The 20819-nt window shown below is 46.5% G+C and overlaps 1 protein-coding gene across 1 annotated transcript; it reads left to right on the top strand.

Annotated features, from left to right (window-relative positions):
- The first annotated feature begins 118 nt into the window (after positions 1–118).
- On the top strand, positions 119–18240 carry LOC127576672 (cytochrome c oxidase assembly protein COX15 homolog). The gene is made up of 9 exons (XM_052027283.1): positions 119–286; positions 2522–2703; positions 4211–4333; positions 7126–7312; positions 8828–8995; positions 10946–11027; positions 12512–12666; positions 14511–14624; positions 16791–18240. The coding sequence occupies exons 1-9, from the start codon at positions 134–136 to the stop codon at positions 16920–16922; spliced, it is 1296 nt and encodes a 431-aa protein (XP_051883243.1). The 5' UTR covers positions 119–133; the 3' UTR covers positions 16923–18240.
- Positions 18241–20819: the final 2579 nt, after the last annotated feature.

Raw genomic sequence — 20819 nt, 5'->3', positions numbered from 1 at the left:
AGACTAAACTCACCGCGGGCGACCGCTGGGTCACTGAGTTATTTCTCCTGCACTTCGAAGGAGTGATTGTAAAAAATAAAATTTAATTTAATTTCAGGGTGAAGTGTTCTGGAGTGGGCGGGCACGGGGCAGGATGTCGGGCTGTGATTGGTCGGTGGCGGAGGCGCGTCATGGGTTGACCCCTGACCTGCCCCGGAGGGGCCGGCAGGGTGAGGCGATGCTGCTGCTCGGTGGCCGCTGCGGTCTGAGGGCGGCCGCTTCCCGGCTGGGGGGCGGCTTCAGCACGGTGAGGGGGCGCGGGGTGTCCGGGGAGGGTCGGTCTGTCCGTCTGTCTGTCTGTCTGTCGGTGGGTGGGGGAGTCCGGCCTGTCTCCAGGGGAAGCCTCCCCCACCCGGCCCTTCTCCCCCCACCCCCACCGGCCCTTTTCTCTCTCCCCCCCCACCCCCACCGGCCCTTCTCTCCCTCCCCCACCCCCACCGGCCCTTCTCCCCCCACCCCCACCCCCACCGGCCCTTCTCTCTCTCCCCCCCCCACCCCCACCGGCCCTTCTCTCTCCCCCCACCCCCACCCCCACCGGCCCTTCTCTCTCTCCCCCCCCACCCCCACCGGCCCTTTTCTCTCTCCCCCCCCACCCCCACCGGCCCTTCTCTCTCTCCCCCCCCCACCCCCACCGGCCCTTCTCCCCCCACCCCCACCGGCCTCTCTCTCCCCCCCCCACCCCCACCGGCCCTTCTCCCCCCACCCCCCCCACCCCCACCGGCCCTTCTCCCCCCACCCCCACCGGCCCTTCTCCCCCCACCCCCACCGGCCCTTCTCTCTCTCCCCCCCCCACCGGCCCTTCTCTCTCTCTCTCCCCCCCACCCCCACCGGCCCTTCTCTCCCTCCCCCCCCACCCCCACCGGCCCTTCTCTCACTCCCCCCCCCACCCCCACCGGCCCTTCTCTCTCTCCCCCCCCACCCCCACCGGCCCTTCTCTCCCTCCCCCCCCACCCCCACCGGCCCTTCTCTCTCTCCCCCCCCACCCCCACCGGCCCTTCTCTCTCTCCCCCCCCACCCCCACCGGCCCTTCTCTCTCTCCCCCCCCACCCCCACCGGCCCTTCTCTCTCTCCCCCCCCCCCCCCACCGGGCCGTCCCTCTCTCCCCCCCCCCCCCCCACCGGCCCTTCTCCCCCCACCCCCACCGGCCCTTCTCCCCCCACCCCCACCGGCCCTTCTCTCTCTCCCCCCCCCACCGGCCCTTCTCTCTCTCCCCCCCCCACCGGCCCTTCACTTTCCCTCCCCCCCCCCCACCCCCACCGGCCCTTCTCTCTCTCTCCCCCCCCCCCCCCACCCCCACCCCCACCGGCCCTTCTCTCTCTCTCTCCCCCCCCCCCCCACCGGCCCTTCTCTCTCTCTCTCCCCCCCACCCCCACCGGCCCTTCTCTCTCTCTCTCCCCCCCACCCCCACCGGCCCTTCTCTCTCTCTCTCCCCCCCCCCCCCACCGGCCCTTCTCTCTCTCTCTCCCCCCCCACCCCCACCGGCCCTTCTCTCTCTCTCTCCCCCCCACCCCCACCGGCCCTTCTCTCTCTCTCCCCCCCACCCCCACCGGCCCTTCTCTCTCTCTCCCCCCCCCTCCCCCAGTGCATTTCTTCAGCCTCAAACGTCGGCCAGCCCTTTGCCTCCACAGATGCTGCTCAACCCACTGTTGTTCCAGATTGCAGCACGTGATGTCTCTTGTGTAATCCAACTTCCACAACTCAAATGCCATCTGCACAAGTACATATACGCACAATTGCAACAAAACACTTACTTGCAGCAGCTTCACAGACACATAGTATCAGAGAAGGGGCATTCTAAGAAAGTAGAGATGCTGGTATGCCTTCTTCATGGTTGCATCTACGTGCTGGGCCTGGGATAGTTCATCTGAGATGCTGACACCCAGGAAGCTGCTGACCCATTCCACTGCAGGCCCTTCAGTGAGAACTATCCATGTGTTTGTCCAAATATTTTTTTAAATGTTTTAATTGTACCCACCTCTACTATTTCTTCTGGCAGCTTGTTCCATATACCCACCACCCACTGGATGGAAAAACTTGCCCCTCAGGTCCCCTTTAAATCTTTCCCATCTTGCTTTAAACCTATGCCCTCTATTTTTGGTTCCTTTTCCCTGGCAAAAAGACTGAGTGCATTCACCCTATCTATGCCCCTCATGATTTTATACACCATTATATGGTCACCTCTCAGTCAGGTCAGGCAGTGGTTCTACTAGCTGCTGCTAAAAATTAAGAAGGGAGATCACAATTATCTTATGTACTAAGCTGTGACCTGAAAGACACATCCTAAGAGGTGATGTAAGCTGATTCTATCATTTTCAAAATGTAATATGATAGTGGACTTCAGCAGGGCTCTGTGAAAAGAGATGTGAGAGGAGTGAGTCAAATCTGATAGCTGGGACAGCCATAATGCTCTGTTCTTACCTTATGAGAATCTCCAGGTCTCAGATGGAGTAGTCACACTCTTTTGTTCTCTTTTTCTTCTCAGCTCAATCGTCCGTGGAAGCATTGTGTGGTGAGGCGGGGGAAGAGTTCTGTTGTCACAAATGCCACAGCGCAGTCTGGTGCTGCCTCTGTACCCAATGCCGCCACCAACAGAATCCTGGGGAAGTGGATGATTGCATGCAGCGGGATGGTCGTTGGGGCTGTGGTCCTCGGTGGAGTAACCAGGTGAGTAAAGGTGTTCCACGTTAAAAGTAACCAATGTCCTATTCCAGAACACTTTTTATTTGTTTGCGTTTGAGGTGTTAGTATCTATCGTGGCAGACTTTTATTGTCCATCTCCTGAAACCATTTCTGCCTCCTTTTTTTTTTGCTAATTTCCCATTTTAACCAATATCAAACATTTTCCTTTTCTAATTATGCTGTTAGTTCTTAAAATACGAACAATGGAGAGGAACAGATGCTCTCGGCCTGTCCCTCACAATTGCAACGTGTGTTTTTGTCTGCATGTGGGTATGTACTCTCGCCACCCTTTAGAAAGTGCTGTGAGCTCCCGGGGAGAGAGCAAAAGCAAGCCAAGTTGACTGGGGGAAGAAAACTGCCTGAATTTGCTGAGACCCCCTTGGGTGAGCCAAAAGATAGTGCCAGATTGCGCCTTGATTGTTCCAGCCAGAAATCAGTGGAGCTTTTGCTTGGCAGAATGAAGGGTGATGGTGAAATGAGAGGAGTTGCTGGTTGTGGGAAGAAGTTAAAAGCCCAGCATATGAGGAATAGTTCTTCATTTCATATTTCCAATTAATTTCCACAATGAATGATTTCATCCAATTATTGGTGAGAATTCAGATAAGCAATGGGCTGGTGATTAAAAATGAAACAGGGTGCCTTTCCAGCTTCAAGTACCCTGAGTCACCTACATGGCAAAGCTTTTCAACAGTCAAGTCGACTGTTCTGGGTCTAATTGAACAAGGGAGTCCTCTTAGTTGGTCTTTGGAAGGAGAAATTGGTCAGACTTCCAACGGCTAACTACTGTTCATTGCTGGGAATATACAGTCTTCCTTGTAACAATGCACATTTGTGTAGAGCATCCAACAGCTTATTCCATCAAGGTCATCAGAGAGTGGGATAGGGTGGGTTAGATCAAAGAAAGCAGAATAAGGATCAATTTGACAAGGGGTGGAGGATGATTTAGTCTGGAAGTGAAGGGAGTTGAAAGGATTTCTCTTAACAGGTTTGCATTATTCAGTAGTAAATTTTCAGAATACGTGACATTGAATGTGAGTGACGTACAACAATTCAACCATAGATTCATCTTCCAAAGCCTAGAGTGAGTTTTCTGAGAAGTACAGTTGTGGTTTACTACTGCTAATTCTATGAATTAAAAGTTTGCTGACATTTTTTGGTTGGAAAAGATTATTGTTTGCTTTGCTTTTCCATTTCCATGGCATTTGAAACCAGCACTACTACTTGGGCAGCCTCTCAGAGTTGGAAATGAATTCCCCAAGTCCTTGGGGTTCTGAGGTGGCTGATGAGGCCGATGTGAGATCCACCGATTCTGATGCACTTGGCCAGCTGGTGTGTGACAGGGTGGCTGCAGATTACGGGAAGTGGGGCTCTCCTTCCGTTGTTCTGGCTTGGATTCTGCATGCTGCAATGGAATACTGCAATCTGTGGGGAACCCATAGTGGTTGTACATTGCTGAACACAATGCTGTAAGTACTTTCCTCCTTTCCCACAGGCTGACAGAGTCTGGCTTATCGATGGTAGACTGGCACCTGATCAAGGAAATGAAACCCCCAAGCACTCTGCCGGAGTGGGAGGCAGAGTTTCAGAAGTACCAGCAATTCCCAGAGTTTAAGATGTAAGTTCCTGTGGGTAAAATCTCCTGATCTTTGACCTTATTTTCCACTCCATTCTCAGCATGTGGTTGTCACAGGCCAGACCAGCGTTTATAACCCTTTCCTGGTAGCTCATTAACTGAAGAGCTTTGACTTTTTTGGGGGGCAGTTAATAGTCAGCCAGGTTTCTGTAAACCAGGACTGTCTGAAAGATCCTACAAGATGGCAGATTTCCTTCCCTAAAGTACGTCAGTGGATCATATATGAGTCTTACAACATTCAGGTAGTCTTTTGGTGCCTGTTAGCTTCTCATTCAAGGTTTATTGGACTAAATATAACTTACCAATTTGGGATCTGAACTCGTGTCCTCAGGGAATTAGTCCCAACCTTTGGGTTACTAGTTCGGTAACGTGGTCTCTATGTTATTGTGCCCCCTAGCAGCGTGGAAGTAACATAAAAAGTGAAAATGCTGAAAGAACTCAGCAGGTCAGGTTGCAAGGAGTAAGAAACGAGTTCACACTTCAAGTAGTGACCCTTCATCTCAGGGATGTAGTGAGGAGCAGGTTACAAAATGCATTGCAGTTATTCACTCAGTCTACGCTGGAAGAACCTCCCAGATCTGTGATTATTTTTCACTAGCTTGGGCAAAGGGAGCAGATGCATGTGATACCACTTACTAGTTCTTTTCCAATTCACACACTATCCTGACTGGGAAATATAGCACTATTCCTTCTTCACTGGATCCAAATTCTGGAACTCCCTACCCTGAGGAGTATGGTGTTTCAAGAAGATGACACCACCACTTTTTCAAACGTAATTAGGGAATGGCATTAAATATCCCTTCATAGAACATAGAACACTACAGCACAGTACAGGCCCTTTGGCCCACAATGTTGTGCCGACATTTTATCCTGTTCTAAGATCTATCTAACCCTTCCCTCCCACATAGCCCCCCATTTCTCTATCATTCATGTGGCTATCTAAGAGTTTCTTAAATGTCCCTAATGTATCTGCCCCATAAAAAGGGGAAATCCCCATAAAAATTTAAGTTTGGAACATTTTTTTAAAATGTACTACAGATATGTTCATGTACCACTGGAAATCTTAACTTCTCATTGAAGGCAATCTCTCCATTAAACCATTGTGTTACTGTGAACATTCAAGGGCCAAACCAAGACCAAATGTAATGACTGCACACTCTTTCCTTACTTCGAAGGAAAATCTGAGAGTAAAATATTGAACACAAATTAAAAAGAACTAAATTTAGAAGATAAACTTTCATGGTTTTTTCACCATCAATAATTATAAACTGATTGGATGGGATTGAAGCCGCCCAATGCAACACCCTCCGAAGCACGATTTGTATTGGAACGGTTGTGCAGCACAGGTCCCTCTGGTACACACTTTTATTTCCAATTTTTGAAAGTTTGTGCATGTTGAAGACATTCAGTTTAAGCCACAGGTTTGACAGCAGAGAGGCCGGTGGTGAGGGGGATCTACCTCAAGTGTTGGCACGGCTCTGCTGATAGTGGACCTCTCGGTCCCAGTCTGTGTTCTCTGGACCACACTGGAAGCAACAGAGTTGTCCAGGGCATGGACAAGCGGCGGACCTTGGGTTACAGGAAGACCTGCCCCATTCCTCCTCCTTCAGCCAGGATTTTATTGAATGCTGGACCAGCCATGAGGGGCCGAATGGATTGAGCCCAGAGGTGTCCATTCTTATCCCCCAACCCAGATAAACCCTCCATTGTTCCAGTATCTAGAAGCTCAGTATTTAACTGCACTGTAGCAGTTATTGGTGTCGCCATTGCATTGCCTGAAACCTCTGCTGTGCAACAGTGAAATCGCAGATTGTGCTATGGCTACTGACGAGTTGGAGCATCGGCAATCTTTGTGGTTGGGAAGCAAAGAGAAATCCATTTGTCAGACAGGTGACTGTGGATCCAGGTCACTGCACCACCAGGTCACCGAGTTTCACCTCAGAGCAATCACTCAACCCATTGTTCCTTTGCTCAAGGACAGACAAAGTAGTGTAGCGGTTAGCGTAACACTATTACAGTGCCAGCGACCCAGGTTCAATTCTGGACACTGTAAGGAGTTTGTACGTTCTCCCCGTGTCTGCGTGGGTTTCTTCCGGGTGCTCCGGTTTCCTTCCACATTCCAAAGACGTACGGGTTAGGAAGTTGTGGGCATGCTATGCTGGTGCCGGAAGCGTGGCAACACTTGCGGGCTGCCCCCAGAACACTACGCAAAAGATGTATTTCATTGTGTTTTGATGAACATGAGTAATAAAGCTATCTTATAAAATTTTGATCAAATCTTTGATAGTCCAACGGCTCTTCAAGTACTTATCCAGTTGCCTTTTAAGAATTTTTATTTAGTCTGCCTGCACTGCTTTTTCAAGCAACATATTTCAAATCACAACTGCTCGTTGCACCTGGGTCTTTATCCAGGTCATTCTGGTACTCTGCTTTTCCTGTGTCTCATACCTGAAGAGCTTCATGATCCAGTATGTTTTCATTATATGCTGGGTGAACTGTGGGCTTCTAGCAGAAAATTGGCTAACTAGCGAACCTGTTTTAACTCTCTTCCTTCATCCTGTCCCAATCTTTAATCTCTCAATGCCAGTTTTATTAGGGAGCATGTTCCCTAATCTCTGTTCAGTAAGTGTTTCAATAAGGCTTATGAAATATTCATTAGGGAGGGCTTTTGCTGCTTTGTGTTGATTGTGTTCGTAAAATGATTATCACTCATTCTGTCTACAGACTATATATGCTGGCCCATGGCTGCATCACTGGGTTGTTTTTCTTTGCAGATTAAACCATGACATGACTCTGAATGAGTTCAAATTCATCTGGTACATGGAGTATTCCCACCGGATGTGGGGTCGGGCAGTGGGGTTGGCCTACATCCTGCCAGCCATCTACTTTTGGAGGAAGGGCTGGTTCTCAAGGAGCTTGAAGCTGCGAGTGGCAGGCCTCTGTGGGTTTGTGTGCTTTCAGGTGGGTGCTGACCCGACGCCGGCTGTTCCCGACAACTTGCTACCATTATAGGGCTCGTGAAGAGCAAACTGAGAATTGGTGGAAACAGGCTTTTGATGTGAGTGTGCAGGTAACCAGTCAGCATCTGTGAAGAGAGGATCATAGCTGCCATTGGAAGTCTGGCAGTAGACTGCTGACCTAAAAGTTAACTCGCCCTCCCTGCTCTCTTACACATCGCGGTCTGGAGTATGTTGTTTCCTACCTGAAATGTAATCCTGCCATGACCTTGACCAGTTTGATATGTATTTTAGGATGGTCAATTCTAGTTACACCTGTGGGCATTTAGGCCTCCCCATGTCTGTAGTGACAGGTAAATTTCCAGTGAACAATGCTGTCCTGGGAAGTCCCAGGCTGGTTCTCCATCCCATAATGAGTTAACTGATCTCAAATTTAGACAGAGGTGGGGGATGGTTATGGGAGCTGGGCATGTTCCTGTTGCTTCAAGAATATAGTTGCATTTGAATTCCTGCTTTGGTACAGACTGGAACCATTCAGCCTGACGTCACTTGAGCGGAAACGCTGATGTCCGGCAAATGTTCATCCTCGGCAAATGTCACCAAAGCCAGCTGAACTGCTTATTCATCTCATTGCCTTTGTGGGTTACTGCAGATGGAGAATTCTCCTTCACTGTGGCATTCTGTAAAACAAAATGTAAACTGATATGGAACGATACAGGTTGTTCTGCTATAATGCACGTTTCCATGACGTGGATTGATTATAACGTGATTGATGGGTTAAGGAACACCATTTATGTTACATGGGCTGCATTGATTATATCACAGTCGCAATCAGGAAAACCTGTTTAAATCTGTGGTTTGAAGGCAACGACAGCCTGTTCTGCTATAATGTGACTTTCTATACACGAGTGTTCTTAGGAACATAATTATTGCGTATAGAAGATAATATACACTATCTAAACATATTGATAAAGTTCTAAAATGGCAATTGTTAATTTTATATACCAAAGTCACAAAGGCCTTGTACTCTAGGGTATAGAATAGGGGTAGGAGTGGCATCGATCAGAATAAACCGTCCCATTCAAATTTAAAAATTTTAAATTGGTTTGTTATTGTCACATGCACCAAGGTACAGTAAAAAAAACTTGCCTTCCATACCGTTCATACAGATCAATTCATCACATCAGTGCATTAAGGCAGTACAAGGGAAAACAACAGAATGCAGAGTAAAGTGTTACAGTTACAGAGAGAATGCAGTGCAGGCAGACAATAAAGTGCAGTGTCATAATGTAGATTGTGGGGTCAAAGAGAACAGATGTGAACGCAAGGAGAGAAATGGTTTTATTTGAGACATAAAGGAGCCCCTGAACAGTGCATTGGAATAGGTTAAATTTATCAGTATTGTCTCTCAGTAAGAGTGCTGACTGACTTGGTATTTTCATTTTCAATATCTTTCTGCATCTATACTTATAGAAATGCACTGTTTCGTTTATCACCTAACCTCGTTCTCACTTCTCAGGGTTTGCTGGGCTGGTTCATGGTGAAGAGCGGCTTGGAGGAGAAAAAGGATTCGTACGACATCCCCCGGGTCAGTCAGTACCGCTTGGCCGCACATCTGGGATCGGCATTGGTGCTGTACTGTGCCAGTCTGTGGACTGGCCTGTCCCTCCTCCTGCCCCCCTACAAGGTAACACAGAGGACATTTCCTTACATGTTAATGATTTGCAGTGAAATATCTTGAACAATGTTTTGGTATTTTGGAGCAGGCAAGCAGTGCCAAAGATGTGTGCAATTTATTTTTGTGTGAGTTTCACTAGCAAGGACAGTCCCCTATTTCCCTTGAGAAGTGGTGGTGGGTCATTGCTTTTGAAGTGCCACAACCCAGGTGGTGGTGTCACCTTGCAGCTCCAGGGATCCAGGTTCGATCCTGACTGTGCGTGCTTTCTGCGTGGAATTTACTCCGTGTCCCCTTGACCACCTGGGTTTCTCCCAGATGGTCTAGTTTCCTCCCACATCCTAAAAAAAAATGTGCTGGTAGGTTAATTAGCCATTGTAAATCATCCCTTAATTTAGGCAAGAGACAAAAGAATCAAAGGAAATTTCATATGCATGTAAGTGGGAATAAATTACAGCTACAGGGGAGGGGAATGGGACTGATGAGATCGCTCTGCTGGGAGCTAGCATGGACCAATGGGCTGGATGGCCTCCTATAATAGATAGGCTATTTCCATGTTAAATTAAGAACTGTTGTTCAGGAAGACCCGAGTGTCCTTGTACTTGTATTGAAAGCATGTATAGGAAGCAATTCAGAAGACAAGCCCTTCTAAGTTGGCCAATAAGATTTGAGTAGAGAGATGTCCTACTGCGATTACGTAGGGTCCTGGTGGAACTGCGCCTGAGAGTTTTCATATTTCCCTCGCACCATTCAGCCCACTGAGTCTGTGTCAGCTCCCTGATCAATCCCATTCCCCAATTTATTTCCCTGTAATCTATTCTCTCACACACCTGTTGGCTTCTCCCTGCAATTCTCCTATCGCTCACCTTCACTAGGGGGTAATTGACAGTAGCTGGTTAACCCACCAACCAGCACGTCTTTGGGATGTGGGAGGAAACCAGCACACCCGGAGGGAACCCACCCAGTCACAGGGAGAACATGCAAACTCCACACGGCCAGCGCCTGAAGTCAGGATTGAACCCAGGTCACCGGAGCTGAGAGACAGCAGCTCTACCTTCTGCACCATTATGCTGCCCTTTGGTTTCGTTCCCGAAGAGAGGATATACTTGCAGCAACAAGGTTTACCAGCTTGATTTCTGCGATAGTGGAATTGTTCCAGGAGGAGACATTAAGACCGGGAATATACCCTCGAGTTCCAAAGGTTTACAACCTTCGGGTGAAGAAATATCTTCCCTTTTGTCCTGAATGGCTAACCCCTTATTTTGAGACAGTTATCCCCAGCCCCCTCCACCCCAGCCTTGTCAAGACCCTTTTGAAATTTATCTGCTTCAGTAATATCACCTTTCATTCTCTGGAGAGTATATGCCAAGTATTCTTAGTTTCTCCTCCTGGCAACAAGGGGGCAGTAGTCTGACCTTTGTCATACAAGGTGCAGGCAAGAAGGTTTTTAGTTTGTTTTGTAAAGTGACAAAGATTTTTGGATTCTTGCAACAGTACAGTAAGTTAGTTCTGCAGTCAACAGTTTTTCAATCACTTCGAACCCGTTAAGAGCAGGCACAATGTTAGGTTGGTTTTTATTGTCACATACCCCAGGGTTTAATGAAATTTCTTGTTCACATGAAGCTCACAGAGTAAAAGTATATGTGGTAATAATAACCACAATAACAGGCACAAAACAACGGAATGGTGCAAAGACTGTAGTGCCAAAAAAATATACGGAATAAAGAGTAAAGCTTCCCCAAAAATGTCCCATTAGTATGTTTCAAACCAATCTCAAAAAGTCTCTTTCAACACTATGGCATTTCTATTGAATCTCATGTCCCTGAAGAAGGCTCTCAATTGATTCTGGGTAAGGAGCTGAATTCAGGTGTTCAGAGTTAACAAGGAATTTTTACCCTCTGATATGCAATACTCTCCATCAGTAAATTTGTCTTTTTTAATGAATTTGATCTCTTAACGTAGATGCCGAATACTCGCCAGATGATGCTGTTCAGGCGATTTGCTCAAGGCACCGGTGGACTTGTTTTTGTAACTGCGCTCTCAGGTAAACGGCTGGCTGGCTATTCAAGTGGCTGATGGTCACAAAGGCGCATGAGTTGGGTTGGTGTTCACCCTAAAACATCACCCTAAGCTGGATCTGTAACTGACTCCATATGTTGAGTAAATTGATCAAACGGAAGGATTTAAAAAATTACAACTAGTAGGTGTTAAATGGGGAAGAGGCAGTGACCTAACAGAACCACCATGGGCAATCTACAAGGGTGGGTGTGGGTCTACCAGCTTAGTCAGGGTACTTGTGGTGGGGGTGAGAGCACACCTGTCGGTCAGAATCTGCTGTCGCTCTGGTGTTTGGCCTCTCAATGTCCATAACCATTCTATGGGTGAGGTTTCCATTTGCCAGGCTGTCTCCCCCATTCTGTGAAAGGTGCCCTTTGGTCCCATTCACACTGAGTCAAGTACTGCCTTGATGTCAGGGCCTTTACAGTCTCCCATTTTAACATACTTGTTAACTTTCATTCTAATAGAGTTTCTGATAGAGGGATGCAGCCCGGAAACAGGCCCTTTAGCCCACTGAGTCCATGCCACCCGTCAAGCTAATCCTACACTAATTCTATTTGCACTAATTCTACACTAATTCCATTTTATCAACTGCCCCTAGATTCAGCCACTCTGCTGCACATTATGGTGTAGTATTTAATTTACAGTGGTTAATTGTTACAGTACACATAATTTACAGTGGTTAATTAAGCTACCAGCCCATGCGATTTTGGGATGTGGGAGGAAGTCAGAGCAGTTGGTGGAAACCCAAGCGGTTACCAGGAGAACGTGCAGGCTCCACACAGATATCGCCAAATGTCAGGATTCAACCTGGGTCACTGGAACTGTGAGACAGCAGCTCTGCAATGTGCTACTATGCCATGCATTACGTGGCAATTTGATACTTTGCAGTTCTCTTTGAGGATGGTTGCTTTTAAGTCTGGTTTTAATTAATTAATTACTAGCCCAGTATCATAACTCTCATACTACAGCAGCCTTGAACTATGAACTTACCAAATAATCTAAGAAAGCTGCCTGGTGCTGGGTAGCTATCCTGATAATGGAAATTGTGCCAAAACAAAACGAACGTTGGGCACACTCATCAGGTCAGGCAGCATCTGTGGAGAGAGAAACAGTTAGTGTTTCCAGTTGATGACCTTTCTGTTCTTGAGTCTAATGAAGGATCGTCAACCTGAAACATTCACACTGATGCCTTCCATTTGCTGAAAGATGAACACTTGATCTCTCAAACTACCTTGTCGTGGCCTTTTGTCTAGTGGCATGCAAAACAGAAGCTTTTCACGGTATCTCAGTACATGTGAATATAATAAATGAATACCAATCTGACCTGCTGAGTGTCTACGGTATTTTCTCGTTTTATTTCAAATATTTTGCCAAGACATTGAAATCCTGAGTATTTTGGGACTTGTGCCTATTGAAATCCAGTTTGTGATTTTGTGGTTAATATATTTCTCTATGATCTTTCTGCAGGGGCTTTTGTTGCTGGCCTGGATGCTGGACTTGTTTACAACTCCTTCCCCAAAATGGGAGAGCGTTGGATACCTGATGACCTTTTGGCCTTTTCCCCAGCTCTCCGAAACTTCTTTGAGAACCCAACCACCGTTCAGTTCGATCACAGAATCCTGGTAACTATTTCCAGAAGGTCTGGCTTCCAGTTCTTCCACATCCACTTTGCTCCAGGGTGTTTGACTATTGGGCCCTAGTCGGGCTGCACGTGGTGACATCTCCTCTAACTGTCTGATCTCAGAGTCCACAGACAAAGGCTTGTCTTGTATAAATGCTGCCTTCACCACCCCCTCGTGTTGCAAAATGCCATATACCATTGAAGTAATTCTTGAAAATCAAATAACTGCAGATGTTGGAAATCTGAAGTAACAGCAAAAATTGCTGGAAACACTCAATTCTGAAGTCTTTTTGACCTAGAACATGGAACAGGCCCTTTGGCCCACGATCTGTGTTGAATTAAACTAAATCTCTTCTGCCTTCAGATTCCCTGCATATTCATGTGTCTATCTAAAAGCCTGTTAAACGCCGCTATCATATCTGCTTCCACCACTACCCCTGGCAGCCTGTTTGAGGCATCGACCACAGTCTGGGTTTAAAAAAACAACTTGCCCTGAACTTTTCCTCTCCTTAAATGCATATCCTCTAGTATTTGACGTTTCTACCCAGGGGAAAAATGTTCTGTCTGCCCTATCTATGCCTCTCACTTTTATAAATTTCTATCAGGGTGAACTCTGAAACGTGAGCTCTGTTTCTCTTTGCACAGATGCTGCTTGACCTGATGAGCTCTTTGGCATTTTCTGATTTTCGTTAAGTATTGCTGAAGTTCAGTCAGTCTTGTAATGGAAGAAGTGCAATACAGTTTGATCACAGCAGGCTCCTACAAATAATCTGTTTCTGTAATAGTGAGAGATAAATATTGGCCAGGTTCCTGATTCAGAATAATAACATAGCATGTTTTACCCCCATTCATGACCCAGTGTGTCTCAGCTGGTGGACAGAACTACAAGTGATGTAGCACTCTGTCTATACTGTAGTCCGGGTACAGTAAAGCTCTGTTAATCCGGCAGATTTAAGACTTTGGTGCTGGACTAGCAGATTTTCTGGACTATTGGATGTCATTCTATTAATACTCCAACACACACAATTCACTTTTTTTTTGACGCTAAATAATTTTCCGGTGAACCCAGTCAGTTTCAAGGGAGTGCTGAAACCGGGACCCAAGCAAGGGGAATGGAGTTCAGGGATCAGTTACCAGTGAGCCAGATGCCAATCCATTCAAAGTCGTCATGTTATGGAATATTGTTTTGTTGTACACCACCCTTCAGCCTAACTCGTCCATGTTGACCAAGGTGCCTTCCTGAGCTAGTCCCGTTTGCCTGCATTTGGCCCGTATCCCTCTAAACTTTTCCTATCTGTGTACCTCTCCAAATGTCTTTTAAATGTATTTGTACCCGTGTCTACCACTTCCTCTGGCAGCTCGTTCTATATACCCACCACCAATGACATCCTGTAGTTAACGACACCTGCCCTTTCCTGTTCTGCATTTAGCTGCTGTGCCTAGTTAGGCCAGCAGGGTGCATTCAGGATTGGCGAGGAGGGGAAGGGAGAAGAGGCAGAGAAATTGGCTGGGGGTCTTGGTTATGGTCCCTGTCCAGCAACCTCTTGTGGGCATTTGGCTCGGCTGACACTCTGCATGGATTATACCGAAAGGATATTTCTTAACATACAACACTGATGAGAAAGAAAATCAGGAGTGCAAGCATTTTCTGCTTTTAACTCTGATTTGCATGTTGTCCCCATCAGTCACTCAGTTTTGCTGCACGGCCATTCAGGTTTCAGATTTCTGGATGTATTTTGCTATGGATCATTTGCTTGGATCTGTCACTGGGCTGTGGAGAGACAATTCCTCTATCTCAGGCTCTATCCTTATTCTAATTCTGTAATCACTACTCTGTGTTTCCAGGGTATTGCCTCAGTGACAGCAGTGACCATCCTCTACGCACTTTCCCGCAGGATGCCGTTGTCCAGGAGAACTAGAGTGGCTCTTTCATCGCTGATGGCCATGGCTTACCTGCAGGTACTGGGTGTGGTTCAACCTTTTAAAGTGTCATTCTTATGATGTGGCATTGCTGGCAAGATTGGCATAGATGCAGCTAACCTTGGTGTCATCCTAACCACTGGACTCAGATATAAGCCCACTAGCACAAGAACATCGAACAATACAGCAGGAATAGGCCCTTAGCCCACGATGTCTGTGCTAAGCATGATGCCAAATTAAAGTAATCCTTTCTGCCATGATCCATATCCCTCTGTTCCCTGCATATTCATGTGCCTGCCTAACAGCCTCTTGAGCGCCACTATCGTATCTGCCTCCACCACTACCCAGGTAGCATGTTACGGGCACCCACCACTCTGTCAAAAAAAAACTTGCCCCGCACATCCTTTCCCCCATGCATCTTAAAGCTATGCCCTCTAGTATCTGATATTTTTACCCTGGGGAAAAAGATTCAGGCCATCTACCCTATCTGTGCCTCTCATCATTTTATAAACTTTGAACAGGACTGCACAGGAACAGGCCCTTCAGCCCACCATGTTGTGCTGAACTAATTAAACTAGTAATCAAATGCCCAACTAAAGTAGTTCCTTCTGCCGACACGGTGTTCATTTCCCTCCATTCTCTGCACATTCATATTCCTATCTAGGAGCAAACACCTCTGTTGTATCTGCCTCTACTACTACCCCTGACAGTACATTCCAGGCACCCACCACTCTGTTTTTAAAAATAAATCCCACATACCAGGATGTTGCCTGGATTGGAGAGCGTGTCTTATGAGGATAGGTTGAGCGAGCTAGGGCTTTTCTCTTTGGAGAGGAGGAGGATGAGAGGTGACTTGATAGAGGTGTACAAGATGATAAGAGGTATAGATCAAGTGGACAGTCAGAGACTTTTTCCCAGGTCAACAATGGCTAACATGAGGGGACATAATTTTTAAGTTGATTGGAGGAAGGCATAAGGGGGATGTCAGGGGTGAGTTTTTTTACAGAGTGGTGGGTGCGTGGAATGCACTGCCTGCAGAGATTGTGGGGGCAGATACATTAGGGACATTTAAGAGACTCTTAGATAGACACATGAGTGATAGAGAAATAGGGGGCTATGTGGGAGGGAAGGGTTAGATAGATCTTAGAGCAGGATAAAATGTCAGCACAACTTTGTGGGCCAAAGAGCCCGTACTGTGCTGTAGAGTTCTGTGTTCTATGTCTTCTTTGAACTTATCCCTTTCACCTTAAATGCTCTCACCTTAATTTGTATCAGGAGTGGCAGATTCCTTCTCTAATGGACATGAGTGGATGCTTTATTCCAGAAACTGGCATCTTCATGATGACTGACTTTAACTGAGACTACTGGAGTGATGGTAGTCGAAAGAGAAGGCAGATGGGTGAATAAAGAAATCAGGAGGTTGAGTTGGTTTGTAAATTCCAGCACCCTATCAATTAATAAACGATGTTGATGTCAAATGATTTGGGAGAGATTTGGTAGATGATCACAGAAACAGGCATTTGGCTCAACTCGTCCATGCTGACCAAGATGCCTACCTGAACTAGCCCATTTGCCTCCGTTTGGCCCATATCCCTCTAAACCTCTCCTTTCCATCTACCTGTCTTTTTTCCCCAGGGTGGAAATGTCAAATACTAGAGGGCATAGGTTTAAGGGGAGAGAGGGAATGTTTAAAGGAGATTTACGAGTCTTTACACTGATTGGTAGGTGCCTGGAATGCGCTGCCAGGGGAGGTGGTGGAGGCAGATACAACAGCAGTGATTTGAGAGACATTTGAACAGGCATATGAACGGGCAGGGAATGGAGGGATATAGACTGTGTGCAGGCAGATGGGATTAGTTTAAATTGTCACCACAGTCAGCACAGACATTGTGGGCCGAAGGGCCTGTTGCTCTGCTGTACTCTTTCATGTTCTATGTATTTTCAGGAATGCCTCTAGTTGGGATCTTTAGGTGCACCCACTAGGCTTGATAATCCATCCCTGTTTTAGGGGTCCAGTTAGCCTCAAGAGCCTCCAAGAAGTGGGTTTTGATGAGAAATTCCATTCCTTTCTGAAGCCTAGCCACTGGCTGGAGATTGACAGGTGGAAGGGTGGTTTGAGGTGGGTGTTGGAGAGCTGTAATTGCCATGTTTTGCGTGCTGACATTGCGTTGCACTGTGTAAATATTCTGTCTGGCCCTGTTTCAGGCTGCTTTGGGAATCAGCACCCTGCTGCTCTACGTCCCCACCCCACTGGCAGCCACCCACCAGTCGGGATCCCTGGTGCTGCTCAGCTTGGCGCTGTGGCTGATCCACGAGCTCCGCAGAATCGCAAAGTGAAGCCAGAGGTGCCCTTCTAACACACGGCAGGCACGTTGTACTCCAAAGAGTGCTCCAACGTAGATGGCAATCATTGACTGAGCAGTTTGCTGCAACCTTGAATTTTGGGAAGAGGACAGTATCTGAGTAAGATATTCGTATGCACATCGCACTCAGCTGGTGGTTGTGCAGTGGTTTCTCTTGGCTGTTGCAGCATTGTTTCTCTAGGTTTCCTTTTAATGTGGCTGGTGGAGAGAGAGAAAATATTTATATATAACTTGATAGTCCAAACTAAAGAATATAGACTATAAGTACGGTAGATCTATCCTGTCATTCCAAGATATAAAACCATAAGATATAGGAGCAGAATTAGGCCATTTGGCCCATTGAGTCTGCTCTGACATTCAATCATTGCTGATCTTTTTTTCTCCCCAGCCCCACTTTCCTGCCTTCTCCCTGTAACCCTTAACCCCCCCCCCCTTACCAATCAAGAACCTATCAATCTCTGCCTTAAATATACACGGTGACTTGGTCTCCACTGCCCTCGGTGGCAATGAATTCCACAGATTCACCACCCGCTGGCTGAAGAAATTCCTCCTTGTCTCAGTTCTAAAGGGACGTCCCTTTATTCTGAGGTGTGCCTTCATATTCCAGACTCTCCTAATGGAAGCATCATCTCCACATCCACTCTATCCAGGCCTTTGGGTGTCTGGTAGGTTCCAATGAGGTGCCCCCCTCATCGTTCTGAACTTCGAGTACAGGCCCAGAGCCATCAAACGCTTATAGCAGGTAATGTTAGAATTGCAACGAACAATCTGCTGAAGGGACTCAGCGGGTTGAGCAGCATCTGTGGGAGGAAAGGAATTTTTGTCCTGAATTGTTGACAATTCCCAATTCTCCCTCCCCCCACAGATGCTGCTCGACCCACTGAGTTTCTCCAGCAGGTTGTTGCTCCAGATCCCAACGTCTGCATTCTCTGGTGTCTCCAATGTTGCAGTTGCTATCTGTTGATTTTGTCACTGGGCTAGCTTCAGTATATTGTTCTACAATTACACTGTTTGTCTGCTATAACTTTTAAGTTTCAGTCCACCTCTTAAAGTTGTTCAGGGCTTAAAGTTGTTCAGGGCTAGTGAAGGGCTTGCTCTCGGCCAACACACTTTGCAACCGGAAACCATTGCCACACAATGCAGCTGTCCTACGTTTCAAGAGGAAAGTATTCCATTGTGTTTTTCTGAAATGTAATAATTTAAGGTCTAATCAACTGGAACGTGACCAGAAATCATTAATAGTGAATATTTCTTGTATATTGTGATTAATTAAAAATCAATATTTTACAATATCTTGTAAAGTTTTGTCCCATGTTTTACACTTCTACTGGCCAGGACCCATCATCTAATTTCAGAAGATCGATAGAATTGCAGGAAAGATGCGGCGGGTCAGGCAACATCTGTGGCGAGAGAAACAAGTTGATGCTTGTGATCAGTACTTGCTGACTTGCTCTGCGTGTTCTTGACCTGAATCCACCCCCTGCTTTCCCCTTAAACCTTTTCATGCCTGAAAGGTTAGCTTAATGTCTGTGCTACCTTGCATAACTTGCCCCACAGCTCTGTGCATTCTTCTTTTATATCCTTATCAAGAAAGCTACTCAATCTTATTATGCTTTCCAAGATGTTATTACATCTTTCATTACAGATTCCAGTAATTTCCCAACCACTGATGCTAAGCTTAACAGGTCAGTAATTCCTGTTTGTGTTCTCGCTCTCTTGCTCAGATAGTAAGATCACATTAGCTACGCTCCAGTTCCTCAATCTGTAGAACCCTAGAAGATGAGAACCAGCACATCCACTGTTTAAATCCATCACCTTCATAGCTCTTGGGTGTCAGACCTCAGATCCTGGCACTTATCTGTTTTCAAGCTCACCAACTAGACCAGTGATGCTCTTGTATATCCATCAGGTGTGAGCCTTCTGTGAATAGAGCCACAGAGAAGTACTTTAATTCTCGAGGCATTTCCTTATTACCCTTTATACACTTGCCTGACTGTGTCTGCAATAAAAGACCTATATTTGCCTTTGCTAGTCTTTTTATGTACCTGTAAAAGCTCCTGCAGTCCATTTCATATTTCTGTGAGGTGATCTTGCTGCTGTTTTCTAGTTCCTAAAATGCCCTCAAGCCTGCTGATGTTCTGGCAGTCTTACACAGGCCCTCCCCAGGTTATGAATGCCTGACTTCTGGGCACCTGCACACACGAACGAGCCACAACAATCGGGGCTGGGTGGAGCAGAGCGGATCTGGGACTCCTGTGTGGACTCGCTCACTCTTCCCACACCTCCTCACTGTCCCATCATTGCTGTTTTGTTTCATTTCTGACTCATGAAAAATTCAGGTTAGGAACATTTCTCAGGAGTGGAATCTTTTCATAACCTGTAAATTCCTTCCTTGGAGGTAATATTATCTTCAATTTCTCTTAATCATGAATCACTTTTCCTCTTGGGTTTCTCTGCATAAAGGAATAGATTTTTTCAATTTGTGTACTATTTCTTTAGCTAACCATTGCCTGCCCACTGTTATACCTTTCAATGTCTTCTCCCAATCAAGCACAACCAACTTGCTCCCTCCTTTTTGTTTTAAGACCCTGGCTTTGCATTGAGCCACATCACTCTCAAAATCTGTCAATATAAGTATGATGATCCCAGGGGCCCCTTGACAACATTAATCAATCCTTTCTCATTGTACAAAAGGAGGTCCAAATAGCTTCTCCCTTAGTTGGTTCCTCACCATCTCAATCTAGAAAAGCATCTTTTTCCTTATTACAGTCACATCGACCAATCTACATGGATTAAAGTCTCCCCTGACCACTCTGCCTACTGTGCTTAAGCTGTGATGTGACCACCTCTCTGGAGCATTCTATCCACTAAGTTCTCAGCCTCACAGACACACCACGGTGATTGCAGGTCCTCATCCCAGCTCTGAAACGTGGAGTTCATGCGGCTACAGCTGGCGACACTGGCTGCACATGTCTAGATTGTCTTAGTTGTGAGGTTTGCTGGCAGGTCCTTGCATTATTAAACAACCAGCTGTATCAGGTGAAGTGCATTGCCACCTTTTGACAAGGCTGGCGGTTTAACCTCTTTCAAGACAAGTTAGCACCATACTGCAGAGAGACGAAGTTGATGTCAAGTTGCTCCTTAACACAACCAGTCATCGGAAGGAGGAGAAGTTTAAAAATTAAACCAGATGCTGTGAAAGTCAGCAAGTCTCACTTGTAGCCTGGTCAGAGCCCAGCTCTGATACCATCTCAGCAACAAGACATTGCTGTGGCTAACAATACCAGTAAAATGATGGAAAGGAATAAAGATGACTTTAACCGCACCCCCCCCCCCCCCCCCCCCCCCCCCCAAAGGGTTCAGAAGATGGGGTATGAGCAAGCAATAGTGGAAAGCCCTCATAATTCCCAGTCTGACTGCTAGGAAATCCGAGTGGATCGAATCTCACAGGAAAGGAATGTGGCAACTGGACAGGTGCAGCTGCCCAGACTGATGCATTTTAAAAGACACCATTGATTACCTACAATTCCCCATGGTATGTTTGCCACACTCCCTACTGTTACATACCAGCAACTATAGAAACACACTGAGTCATGTATAAGTATTAGAAACTATTTTATTAACTACTTGTAATAATAAGAAAAGTAAAAACATTAGATATCAAACGTAATCCCCAAAACTAAGCTCAAAGTGTGTGTGTGGCAAATTCCTAAACCCCAAGTCTAGGAATAGTTCTCAAAGTTCAGTTCAGCAAGTCATCAGGTGAAACGTGAGCAAAGGCTTTCGCAAAACCACTGTTGACTGAAGAGAAAATATAGAGAGAGATTACGAAATTCACCATGGTCCACGATGGAACCCAGATGACACCTCA

The sequence above is a fragment of the Pristis pectinata genome, chromosome 12, assembly GCF_009764475.1.
Source record: "Pristis pectinata isolate sPriPec2 chromosome 12, sPriPec2.1.pri, whole genome shotgun sequence".
Classification (NCBI taxonomy): Eukaryota; Metazoa; Chordata; class Chondrichthyes; order Rhinopristiformes; family Pristidae; genus Pristis; species Pristis pectinata.
Note: the sequence above shows the minus strand (reverse complement) of the source record. Positions and strands in the feature narration are given on the sequence as shown.

Coding starts and splice junctions, on each gene's coding strand:
- LOC127576672 (XM_052027283.1), top strand. CDS start 134: ATGTCGGGCTGTGATTGGTCGGTGGCGGAGGCGCGTCATGGGTTGACC. Junction 2,704..4,210: donor GTCCTCGGTGGAGTAACCAG/GTGAGTAAAGGT, acceptor CCTTTCCCACAG/GCTGACAGAGTCTGGCTTAT. Junction 7,313..8,827: donor GTGGGTTTGTGTGCTTTCAG/GTGGGTGCTGAC, acceptor CTCACTTCTCAG/GGTTTGCTGGGCTGGTTCAT.